The sequence below is a fragment of the Electrona antarctica genome (assembly GCF_951216825.1).
Source record: "Electrona antarctica genome assembly, chromosome: 16".
NCBI classification, from domain to species: Eukaryota; Metazoa; Chordata; class Actinopteri; order Myctophiformes; family Myctophidae; genus Electrona; species Electrona antarctica.
In genome coordinates this window covers 24,879,266-24,891,085 of record NC_136797.1, presented here as the reverse complement: position 1 = coordinate 24,891,085, position 11,820 = coordinate 24,879,266, and the positions used below count along the sequence as shown (strand labels likewise).

The 11,820-nt window shown below is 44.0% G+C and overlaps 2 protein-coding genes across 6 annotated transcripts in view; both read left to right on the top strand.

Moving 5' to 3' along the window:
* The window catches only part of LOC306939671 (carboxyl-terminal PDZ ligand of neuronal nitric oxide synthase protein), a 450,703-nt gene that overhangs the window by 214,509 nt on the left and 224,374 nt on the right, over positions 1-11,820 (top strand). The window lies entirely within an intron of this gene.
* garnl3 (GTPase activating Rap/RanGAP domain like 3) overlaps positions 1-11,820 on the top strand; it is a 157,345-nt gene that overhangs the window by 98,223 nt on the left and 47,302 nt on the right. For all 5 annotated transcript variants that reach the window (XM_079524321.1, XM_079524322.1, XM_079524323.1 and 2 more), the window contains exons 4-9: positions 2,384-2,483; positions 3,555-3,673; positions 4,651-4,715; positions 8,423-8,486; positions 10,341-10,367; positions 11,198-11,273. In XM_079524321.1, coding sequence (XP_079380447.1) covers positions 2,384-2,483; positions 3,555-3,673; positions 4,651-4,715; positions 8,423-8,486; positions 10,341-10,367; positions 11,198-11,273 — 451 coding nt within the window. The remainder of the gene's footprint in view (positions 1-2,383; positions 2,484-3,554; positions 3,674-4,650; positions 4,716-8,422; positions 8,487-10,340; positions 10,368-11,197; positions 11,274-11,820) is intronic.

Here is an 11,820-nt window from a genome sequence, read left to right as displayed (position 1 = left end):
GCTCCTTGGGCTTTAGATCTCAATCCAGACCCATCCATCTGCATCATGTGACACGTGACTCACAACGTTGTTTTCTCGTCAAACGTTCATCAAGCAGCTTCAGCCTATAGTCTCTCGAGACAGACTGTTGACTCACACGATTTCCAAAGAGGGTGCCGTTTTTTTCCCTTTTATTTGCCTTTGGGTTCCCAGATTGGCTTCAACGTGGTGTCGCTGTTATGGGCGTGTCACAATAGAGTAGCAGAGGTTCCCGCAACCTTTTCCAGATCAGATGCCCACTCGAAGGTTTCGAATGTGCATCTGACCACTTAATTCTTATTCTCTCTCTCTACACCCCTGTCCCTCAGAAACCTTAGTGTCAGCCCTTGATTGATTATCTTAGTATTAATGTTATATTATCATTAAAAGCTTAGTGTTTTGCCAATTTTTTGTGGATTATATTAGTTTATAGATATGTGCTATTTTTGCTTAAGTTGTAATGTCTTGCCACCCTCTACAGTTTTTTCCTGAAATGACGCATCTGTTTGCACACCTTTCTAATTGACTATATTGTCATAACAGTTGTCAGCAGAGGAGATAGCACTGACTCAAACTGTGTGAAAGGTGGAGTGTGTGTGTGTGTGTGTGTGTGTGTGTGTGTGTGCGTGCGTGCGTGCGTGCGTGCATATGCGTGTGTCCCCACAAGTATACTGTAGTAGAATTTGAGCAATGAACATTGTGAGGACAGTTTTCCTGGTCCTCACAGGATAAATGGATGTTTTTATGTTTAAACATTGTTGGGGTGGGGTAGTCTAAAGTAACCTGACTCCGCCAGATGGGGCAGCAGAGAGTACACTGGGTTCCCCCCTCCTGCTCCCATCTGGGAACTCTCAGGCAGACTTGATGCCCGGCCACAAAACGGCCTGGCCAATCAGCAGCAGCTATCCCGCCTCTAGCTGCTGCTAGGAGGGGGGAACCCAGTGTACTCTCTGCTGCCCCATCTGGCGGAGTCAGGTTAAGTCTAAAGCAGCGGTCCCCAAACTTTATTGGCCGTGCACCCCCTGTTACCTCCTGACCTAGCTGACGCACCCCCCAATGCTAAGTCTTGTTGTATTTGGCTGAAAATTATACATTTTTAATAGATTATGGCAAAAAATCACAGAGTGTCACTGCACTGAGAGACATGCAGCTGCTGTATACTCCCGTAGCTGCTCTATACATCTCCTTACAACAGTGTTTTACTGTATTTTGCCGTTTGTGCTGCTAAATAACAGCCTAAAACCGCCATTACCCTTTTCATGTCACGCACCCCCTAGAAGGCGTTCGCGCACCACAAGGGGTGCACGCACCACAGTTTGGGAACCACCGGTCTAAAGCAATAAGCCACGAGAGGTCTCAGGTTACCAGTGTTGTTTTTGGCAGCAAAATTTGATTAGATTAATTTTAGTTTTAGTCATAGTCTTTTGAATAGTTTTCATATAGTTTTAGTCACATTTTAGTCACCTGGAATGCCTTAGTGTTAGTCTAGTTTTAGTCGACTAAATGTCATGCGATTTTAGTCGACTAAATCGACAGTTGATTTAGTCGACTAAAATGTATTTTGGTGGGCCTTGATGCCGTCGTAATGACTGATTTTACACTTGCTGAAAATAGCCGATCTACAAGTTCACAATGCGCTGCGACGCATTGTGAACTTGTAGATCGGCTATTTTCAGCATGCAACCAAGTGTAAAATGTCTTATACTGGATCTCTAGTCCACTAGTCACTTCCTAACATTTTAGTCTAGTTTTTATTTGTTGACGAAATTGTCAGTATATTTAGTCTTAGTTTTAGTCATCATAGCTTAGTTTTCATGTAGTTTCCATTTAGTTTTCGTCAGTGAAAAAGGGTAGTCGACGAACATTTTTCGTCTTAGTTTTAGTCGACGAAAACAACACTGCAGGTTACCGGGTATTTTACAATGGCTGGGAGGCCTAGGCAGACCCGTCGCGCAGCAACATACAGGTATAGCAAGATTAACCTAATACAACTATTAAATTAACAAAAGTAGCTACGCTTTGCACCACCAGAGCGAGCCACATCACTTCCTTGTTGTGCTCGGCAAGTAGGCTATGTGACGGGAGAATAGCGCTTGATGTCATTACGGGGCTGCCTGGAGCCACACATTCACAGTCATATGAGCCGGACGTTTTAGAGTTATACCTGACTTAGTCAGTGTCGCACCAAATATAGCCCCATCGACGAGCTTAAAAATGCCCCAAACTGTAAATGGAATTCATTTTCTTTACTGTCCAAACATTTTAAATGTCCTCGCAAGTATGGTAATACGTGTGTGTGTGTGTGTGTGTGTGTGTGTGTGTGTGTGTGTGTGTGTGTGTGTGCGTGTGCGTGCGGGTGTGTCAGAGCATGGACTACACTCCAGGAACCTGGAGAAGAACCGATGTCCATTTGGAGAACCCAGAGTACCACACCAGATGGTTCTTCAAGTACTTCCTGGGAAAAGGTTTGTTCATAACAGCAAAGATCACGGGATCTATTGAATGTGAATAGGGGGAGGTGACAAACTGACAAATCCCGTTCATTTTCCTCATAGACTTTTCGGAAAGTATTTACTTAAAGACGTTTACACCGCGGACAAAGCCAACTCTTGTCGTGACAAATCATGACAACAAACAACATTTTTCGAAGAAAACGGCAGATTACAACACTTTTTTTGTTGTTTTTCTTTAAAATATTAATAATAATTTGTTGTCATGATTTGTCACGACTCGAGTTGGCTTTGTACGACGCTTATAAGGTCTTTAAATAATTACGTTTTGAAATGTCTATGGGAAAAATGCATTGGGAACTATTTCCTGGGCCTGGCGCCGTCATGAAAAGGGGGCGGGACTGCGACGCTCTATATGACACACAGTATAACAGCCCCCTAGTAGTCAGTTGTTCGTTCAGACACAACTAGATGTAATTTCAGATGTAATTTCAGATGTAATTACAGATGTAATTTCAGATGTAATTTCAGATGTAATTTCAGATGTAATTTCCTGGGGTCTAGTAGGACTGTAGTAAATTATAATAGAGAAATTGTCATACCATTTTGTAAAAAATAAAATAAAATACATATTTAGCCCCATGTTCGTATGCCCCCGCCCCCTGTCAAAAATAGCTAAAATCGCTAAAACGAAAGAAAGCAGCGAATGAAAAAATAAATAATACTCATCTTTTACTTTCTCTAACGACAGCTAAACCATGAACCTTGGTTGAAAAAACCCCCCAAAGTTGTCCTTTAACCCATTTTGGGCGGGAACCCCTTTTTTATGTTATGCTTTAGCTATTGAAAAATAGCAGATCTACAAGCTCATAGCGCGCCACCGAGTGGCGCGCTACGAGCTTGTAGGTCTGCTATTTTTGAAAGATCGAAGAACGACTGACATAGAAACATAGCTTTTTCAGAAAACTGTCAGAATGTAGAAGACATTTTTAGAATCTGATCTCAGGTCAAAAGCATGAATGAAAGCGTGCGTGCATAAACACTATATCAGCTTGATTGAGGTGGGTTGTGTGTTCTCTCCTTCAGTCCATCAGAACTACGTTGGCACGGATGCAGACAAGAACCCCTTCTACCTGTCGGTGGTTCTGTCCGACCAGAACAACCAGCGCGTTCCACAGTATCGAGCCATCCTCTGGAGAAAGAGCGTGAGTCACTCCACTCCACACACACCCTCTGGGCCCGGTCTATAGAGTAGTCGTTCTCAAAACCTTTTCGAGAACCTTTACCAAAACTGCTTTTGCTGGGGGAACCCCTGGAACCACAAACCACGTTCAACCCAGATTCGGCTCAAACAGTTACACTAATCAGTTCACACGGGTGTGATTTTTAAGTGGTGCAACCACTTCCTTAAGTGACTGTGTGTGGGTGGGTGGGTGGCTGGCTGGGTGCGTCTGAGCACGAAAACAGCATGGTTGTTTTTCACCACCTGTGCGCAACCTAACACACACACAAACACACACTCGCATATTAACTGTATATATCGTGATTTTGGGTGTGCCAGTATAGTACAGTGACAGTACAGTACAGTACACAGTAGAGGGACCCCCACACGGTAACTCTGTCATTTCTCAACCGTTTCGGACGCGGGGCGGCACGCCGGAATCGGGCCGACACCCTGGGTGCGTTCCTGTGGGTCTGGAACCCCGGGGACCCCCACACGGAGTTGCACCACTTACTTCACACGGGTGTGATTTTTTTTAATGTTTGGACTTTAGAAATAAAGCGGTTCTATATGGCTATGGGCTGTGGCAATAATTTTGACAATAGCTCGCAGCAACGTATTGGGAAGAGAGAAAAAAGACTTAAACTATAGTTCATTTTTTTGAACCATGAGCTTTAGTTCAAAATTTTGAATGATGAACTATGAAGTTAATTTTTTAATTTGTGAACTGTGCCAATCTACAAGCTTGTTTGACCAGAATAGGCATGCTTGGGGATCAAGTGGTTAAAACGGGATATTGTTTCATATTATCTATTATATATTTATGTTGTTTCTTCATCCTGTTCTGGGTGAAAATGGTTGTAAAAAGTGAGAGAGCAGACTGTTTAACTTCCTCTGTGTGCGTGTGTGCGTGTGCGTGCGCTGTGTGTGTGTGTGTGTGTGTGGTTCTTGTCGCTTCAGGGTACATTGAAGATAAGCCTGCCCTACAGCCCCACGAAAACCCTATCGGTCAAGTCCATCTTAAGGTGAGAATCATTACGAACAAACTGCTTCCCAGGGGGTCCCCGAGGTCCCCCCATTCGTGGAGGTTCCCCCCCGTGGAACTATAAGTAAAGTTACTACACGTCCGCAGCTGTGCGTGAAACCCAGAATGTCTCTTGATAGAGCAGCGGTTCTCAAAGTGGGGGTCCTGTTACAGGGACCCCCTGCGGTCCTTGAGGGGGGCTCCCCAGCAACAGTAGTTAACCCATTTTGGGGCGGGAACCCCTTTTGGTGTTTCAAGCATCATGTTATACTTTAGCTATTGAAAAATAGCAGATCTACAAGTTCATAGCGCGGCACCGAGTGCCGCGCTATGAACTTGTAGGTCTGCTATTTTTGAAAAATCGTGAAAATGTGCCTCAAATCTTTGAAGTTTCAATTGTTAACTCAAATCTTTGCTTCTGGTGGGTCCCTGGAACAACATATTTTCAGGTGGGGGGTCGGTGGCCAATTACATATCATTTTTGGGGTCCTTGACATGAAATATTGAGAACCACTGATATAGAAACAGAAAAAATACATTTTTTTTTAATTTCGACGTCAGGCCTAAATGGGTTAATCCAGAGAGGCTCACAACGCGCATCGCAAAACATCGTGAGCTTGTAGATCTGCTGTGATCTCTGAATCAAACGGAATGTCGAGAACCGGAGCTATAGACAAGAGAGCAGCAGCTTTGCATTGTAGGAGAGCCCCACCCATGTAAGACTAGCCTGACCAATAAGCCAGACCGAATCAGCCGTTGGCCAAAAAAAAATTGCCTGCCGGCGGATTACGGTCTGGAGAGGCTCAATTGTACGCCCATTTCTTGCACCAGAGAACTGGTGTGGCCAATCGGGACACGGTATGCAATATGGGCGGGCTTTGGTACAGAGACGTTCAATGCTTGAGACCTTTGACTGACAGTAGCTCTGACCAATTGCGTCAAAGAGAAAATGTTTGAACCCGCCCCCCGGGAAACAAGATCCATACACAGCATCTCCAGACTCAAATACCACACGACAGTGTGATTTGAGTCTGGCTTATTAGCCAGGCTAATGTAGGACAGCCCCACCCATGTAGGACAGCCCCACCCATGTAGGACAGCCCTACCCATGTAGGACAGCCCCACCCATGTAGGACAGCCCCACCCATGTAGGACAGCCCCATCCATGTAGGACAGCCCCACCCATGTAGGACGGCCCCATCCATGTAGGACAGCTCGATCCACTTTTTCAGCCTTTTTTTTGGGCAGCTCAAAGAATTTCGTGGCCTTGGTTACCACTCCCCTTGAAATTGCATTTCCATTCATGCGAATGGAGACTGGACTCTACTGGTTACGGGACTATACAGCGTTGACTGACAACCCCTTCAGCCAGTCAGCGTAAAACAAAGAAAGCTGACATCTCCTCCAGTCTATACCAACCCCATGACGTCCAGCAGTGATATTATAGCTCATTGTTTATTGTCTCCACCAGGCCGAAGGCATGGGGAGAGAGTATGTTTTGCACTCCGTCCGTGTGTGTGTGTGTGTGTGTGTCTGTGTGTGTGTCCGTCCTTCCGTCCGTCCGTTACCAGCTAATCTCCGGCACCGTTAACCCGGTCAATGCCAAACTTTGCACACACACTCCCTGGATGCCAACGATGAACCTCTGCCCCACATTTTCCAGAACGGCCTGTTATAGCGCCACCATGAGGCAGCTTTTCACATTTTTTACCTAAAACTGCACCGATCTGCGTGAAACGTTGCATGCACACTCCCTAGAGGCCAAGGACAAACCTTTGACCTGCATTTTCCGCATCTGCCTTTTATAGCGCCACCAGGAGGCCGACTTTTGTAAAACACATTTTTTTTATTTTACTCCTCCAGATTCTGTCCAAAAATCTCACAAATCGTTACACAGTATCTCTATGGTCATGTGCTCAAGTCGGATCTGTCCGATATTTCATATTCCATCCTAATTGGCTATACTTGGCTTTCACAGTTTGCAACATTGCCCCGTTTTGAACAAACGCTGAGGAATATATCCCACCCTTTTCACATTGGCCTGTTATAGCGCCACCAACAGGTTGATTTTTGCAAAACACATTTTTGGAACAAAATGTCTCAAATCATCCAATTGCCATCAAAGGCGTATGAAGAAATGGCACCCTTTTCACATTGGCCTATTATAGCGCCACCAGGAGGCCACAGCCTGACCTGCCCTGGTGGAGACCTGTGCCCCGAGGGGCACTTTTTCTAGTATTACCTTTTTTTGAGTGGTGTAAACCACTCCTACAACTGGCTTTTGTGTGCAGAAAAAAATGAGCACGGTTGCTATGTTCAAAATAATTTCTGACGTAACGAAATCATACCCGGGTGAACTGGATGACCGTAGCAACCATGCTCATTTTTTCTGCACAAAAAAAGCCAGTTGTGAAATCACATCCGGGTGTGATTTCATTACGTCAGACATTACGTCAGACCACAGCTGATCATGCTATATAAAACCTTACACCACTCAGTTCACACGGGTGTGATTTTTTCTTCTTTTTGGGCTTGACCCCGTCTTATAGCTGCTTGTTGCAGCTATACTTATTATTATTTCACAGCTGGCCTGTATCGCTCACATTATCAAACACATTGCATTGTTTTAAATGTGGACGCAATGCAAACTGTTTCACCATTACATCATTCAACCCATTTTGGGCGGGAACCCCTTTTGGTGTTAGCATTATGTTATGCTTTAGCTATTGAAAAATAGCAGACCTACAAGCTCGTAGCGCGCCACTAGGTGGCGCGCTACGAGCTTGTAGGTCTGCTATTTTTTTTTAAATTGAAGAACGACTGACATAGAAACATAGCTTTTTCAGAAAACTGTCAGGTCAAAACACTATTGCCCTTGGCCCACATTGTTTATAAATAAAAAATACAACCTTTAACGTTAGTACATGCCGATGGACTTTGCGAGCCGGACTGAGAGGGCCAAAGGGGCGGTTCCGTCCTGCAGGCTCTTTGTTGCCCGTACGTGTGTGGTCATGTCATGTGTTATTGATCATCATGTGTTATTGATCATCATGTGTTATTGATCATCATTGATTGGTCATGTCATGTGTTATTAAATCTCTCCGTCTCCTCCAGTGCTATAATACAGTGGTTCCCAAACTTTTTCATGTCAAGGACCCCCAAATTGACGCCAATGAGCCCATGGGACCCCCCATTTGAAAATATGCCAGGGACCCCCCATAAGAGAAGGTTTTTACGGCTCTAGCGGTGGTTCTCAACCCGTTTTAATTTCAAGGACCCCCCAGTTTGACATGCATTATAGGCTACGGACCCCCCATTTAATGGCATTTCTGTCTCTGAGACCAGTTAATTTAAACTCTGAGAGTGTACAAATGGAAGCAATTTGGTTCTATCTGTACACTCCCAGAGTTACAGACCCATAAGGGTCAATTTGGTTCCTATCATTTAGCTGGGGAACACTTGAGCAAACACTTGAGTGTTTTAACTAAGCATTATGTTATGCTTTAGCTATTGAAAAATAGCAGATCTACAAGCTCATAGCGCTATGAGCTTGTAGGTCTGCTATTTTTGAAAAATCGTAAAAATGCGGCACAAATCTTTGAATATATATTCTTTCAGAGCTGGGGAACCCCCTGGACCTGGAACCCCACTTTGGCAACCACTGCTCTAATAACTCTAACACTGGCCTCCTCTCCTTGGTTTTTCCAGTGCAATGAACCTGGACAGGTTTGAGAAAGGCCCCAGGGAGATACTGAACCCAGAGATTCAGAAGGTGAGAAGTTATGCTACACGGAGTGGTGTGAAGTAACTAAAGTACATTTGTACTCAAAGTACTGTACTCAAGTACACTTTTAAGGTATATATAAAAATGGTGCATTTATATAGCGCCTTTATCCAAGGCGCTTTACATAGATTGTGCATTACGTTCACCCATTCACACACACATTCATACACCGATTGCGGCGGAAGCCATGCAAGGTACCAACCAGCACATCGGGAGCAATTTGGGGTTCAGTGTCTTGCCCAAGGACACTTCGACATGTAGACAGGAGGAGCCGGGATTCGAACCGCCGACCCATGGATCATTGGACGACCTGCTCTACCTAGTACCTCCTGAGCCACAGCCGCACTATGAGCTTGTAGATCTGCTATTTTTCACTTAACTGGAGTCTTTCTCATTTTTTGGGCTTTTGCTCAGAGGCGATAGAGCGTCGCAGTCCCGCCCCCTTTCATGACGACGCCAGGCCCAGGAAATGATTCCCAATGCATTTTTCCCATAGACATTTCAAAACGTATTTATTTAAAGACCTTATAAGCGTCGTACAAACCCAACTCGAGTCGTGACAAATCATGACAACAAACACAATATTTTGGACCAAACAAATAATTACAAAGAAGAAAAACAACAAAAAAGGCCCGAAAAAATGTGTTTGTTGTCATGATTTGTCACGACAAGAGTTGGCTTTGTACAAGGCTTAAAAAGTCTTTAAATAAATACTTTTTGAAATGTCTATGAGGAAAATGAACGGAGAATCATTTCCTGGGCCCTGGTAGGGGGGCGGTAGTGCGACGCTCTATAGACGCCTTATCAGAAGACGTCACACTGATAAGCACCAGCATGCGCGCGCAGGCCGGCAGCACAAGAACCCTTCCTCTCATAAGATGCAATGGAAAGGTTCTAACTGCACTCACGTGTAAAAGAATGCCCCGTCACACTTTCAGATGCTGTTGTTTTTCTCCCAGTGTGGAGGAAGAATGATTAGGATTTTTATTGTGATCTCTCACTCTTGAAATATATAATCCATTGGTTTCTGTTGTGTGTGTGAACAATAATAGCAATTCAAAGCAGTTGTCCTCAAAAGTCAAAACCACACATACAGTCCTGTCCCCTAAGTTTCTTCCTCAATCTCAAAATAGTATCTATGGGTTATGAAAGGTACCTTTGTTAGACACACCCACAGACACACCCCCAGATTCTCAGCCACACCCACATGTTTATTTTAATATGTGGAGTGGCTATTCAACCACCAGGTGGCATCGAGCCATGATGAGCAGAGCTCCACTGAGTCTTAATAGCTTCCAGCAATATACAGTGGTGGAAAAAGTATCACATTTTGTACTTGAGTAAAAGTATCAATACTGCAATATAGAAATACATTGAAATACATACTGTTACAAGTAAGAGTCCGGTATTCGCTGTCATAAGAACGGGAGGTGCGCTCATGATCACGGCAGCAGCAGAGCCTGTTTGTGCATGGCTGCACGCGCACCTGCAGCCCATCAAGTATAATGTATGCTTCGTCCCGCGATGGTGTCGCGCACGCAGACCTCTACGCTCAAAACAGTCACATTCACGATGTGAGCTTGTAAATCAGCTGTTCTCTTCCGCGCAATACTATTGCACAATGAAGATCTGTTGGGAATTGATTACATGAAACAGTCACCAGTGCGACCAGTCTCAATGTTTGTCTCAATGTTAATTAGTCTATTATATTGCACTTTTTCTCCACTACAGTTATTTAAAAACTGTAGTTACTACTTACTTCAGCCCTATATAGTATATACAGTACATTTTGGCCATTTGAAAATAGGGGTTACATGTAACTGTTATGTTCTTCTCTCTCAGGATCTACTGGTGTTGGAAGAACAAGAGGTACGTGGGATGGAACTCAAATTATACTGTTTTTCTTGTGGCAAGTTTAAAGTTGAAACTATCAATTGATTGTTCAGTAGACTTTTTGATGTATATTGATTGATTGATCAAGCTTCACCACCCTGAACTCATGCTTCACTTATCAACATTTATAGGTCTACTAGTCGTAATTAGTATGTCCAAAACTGTTACTTATTCAGGATTCATATTCGAAAGTATATCAAAAATAGAAGATCAAAATGCGTCGCTTCGCGTCGATGATCCTTTTGTGTGACGCTGTGGTGCGATCACGTAGGACGTTGGTTTACGGAAGAAGAAGAAGAAAGAAAAAAGAAAGTTAAAATAGGCAGATACAGTTGGAGGCCATCGATATTGTCCTTTTCTTTTTGCTGATGTTTGTGTGATCTGCGCAAAAGGACAGTTAACCCATTTTGGGCGGGAACCCCTTTTGGTGTTTTAAACATTATGTTATAATTTAGCTATTGAAAAAGAGCAGATCTACAAGCTCATAGCGCGCCACCGAGTGGCGCGCTACAAGCTTGTAGGTCTGCTATTTTTGAAAAATCGTGAAAATATTTATTTCAGAAAACTGGAGGATTTACATGGATTTTTTTAAATTTTGAGGTCAGGCCTAAGTGGGTCAAATGATAAGGGACAATATCGGTGGCACCCAACTGTACAAGGTTTCTGCCCGACAGAAACCATACAAGCTTTTCTACTGCATGTGTTGCTTTTGAATGCATGGACATAGTATTTCAATTTGAAAGATTGAAACGTCGTTGTACCGTACGTGCAAAGGTCGCTCATGTCATGGAGTCTCGTCTTTGTAGGGTTCTGTGAACTTCAAATTCGGCGTGCTGTATGCCAAAGACGGGCAGCTGACAGATGACGAGATGTTCAGCAACGGTAAGTGTTTTGACACTGTAATGTACTACATATGTACTTATTAGGGGTGTAAGTGTATGTTTTTGAGTGGTGTGCAACCACCCCAAGGAACAGCTATGTCCGTGACTATGTGTTAACCTATGTGTTAACCTGTGTGACTCATGTGTGACTCATGAGTACCAGTAGGGGCGCTGTCGTGCCAGAAACAGAGAGAGAGAGATAGTACTGCACTGTTATAATGAGAGAGAGAGAGAGAGAGGGGTGGGGGGGGGGGGGGAATGGAAGGGGGGAGGGAATGGAAGGGGGGGAGTTGCACCACTCAGTTCACACGGGTGTGATTTTTTTGTAAAAATAGAAACATCAAATCAAAGTAATCATTGCCGTAGAGCAGTGGTTTTCAAACCAGTGGTCCTTCAGGGGATTCCAGGTGGTCCCCAGCTAGATGAGGGAGAGTCGGTAACCAAATGGACCCGTATAGATCTTTAACTCTTTGAGAGCGTAAAAATTAAAACGGGTCCATTTGGACAGCACGGAAACGTGGACAACATCTTATCCAATGACGACAACA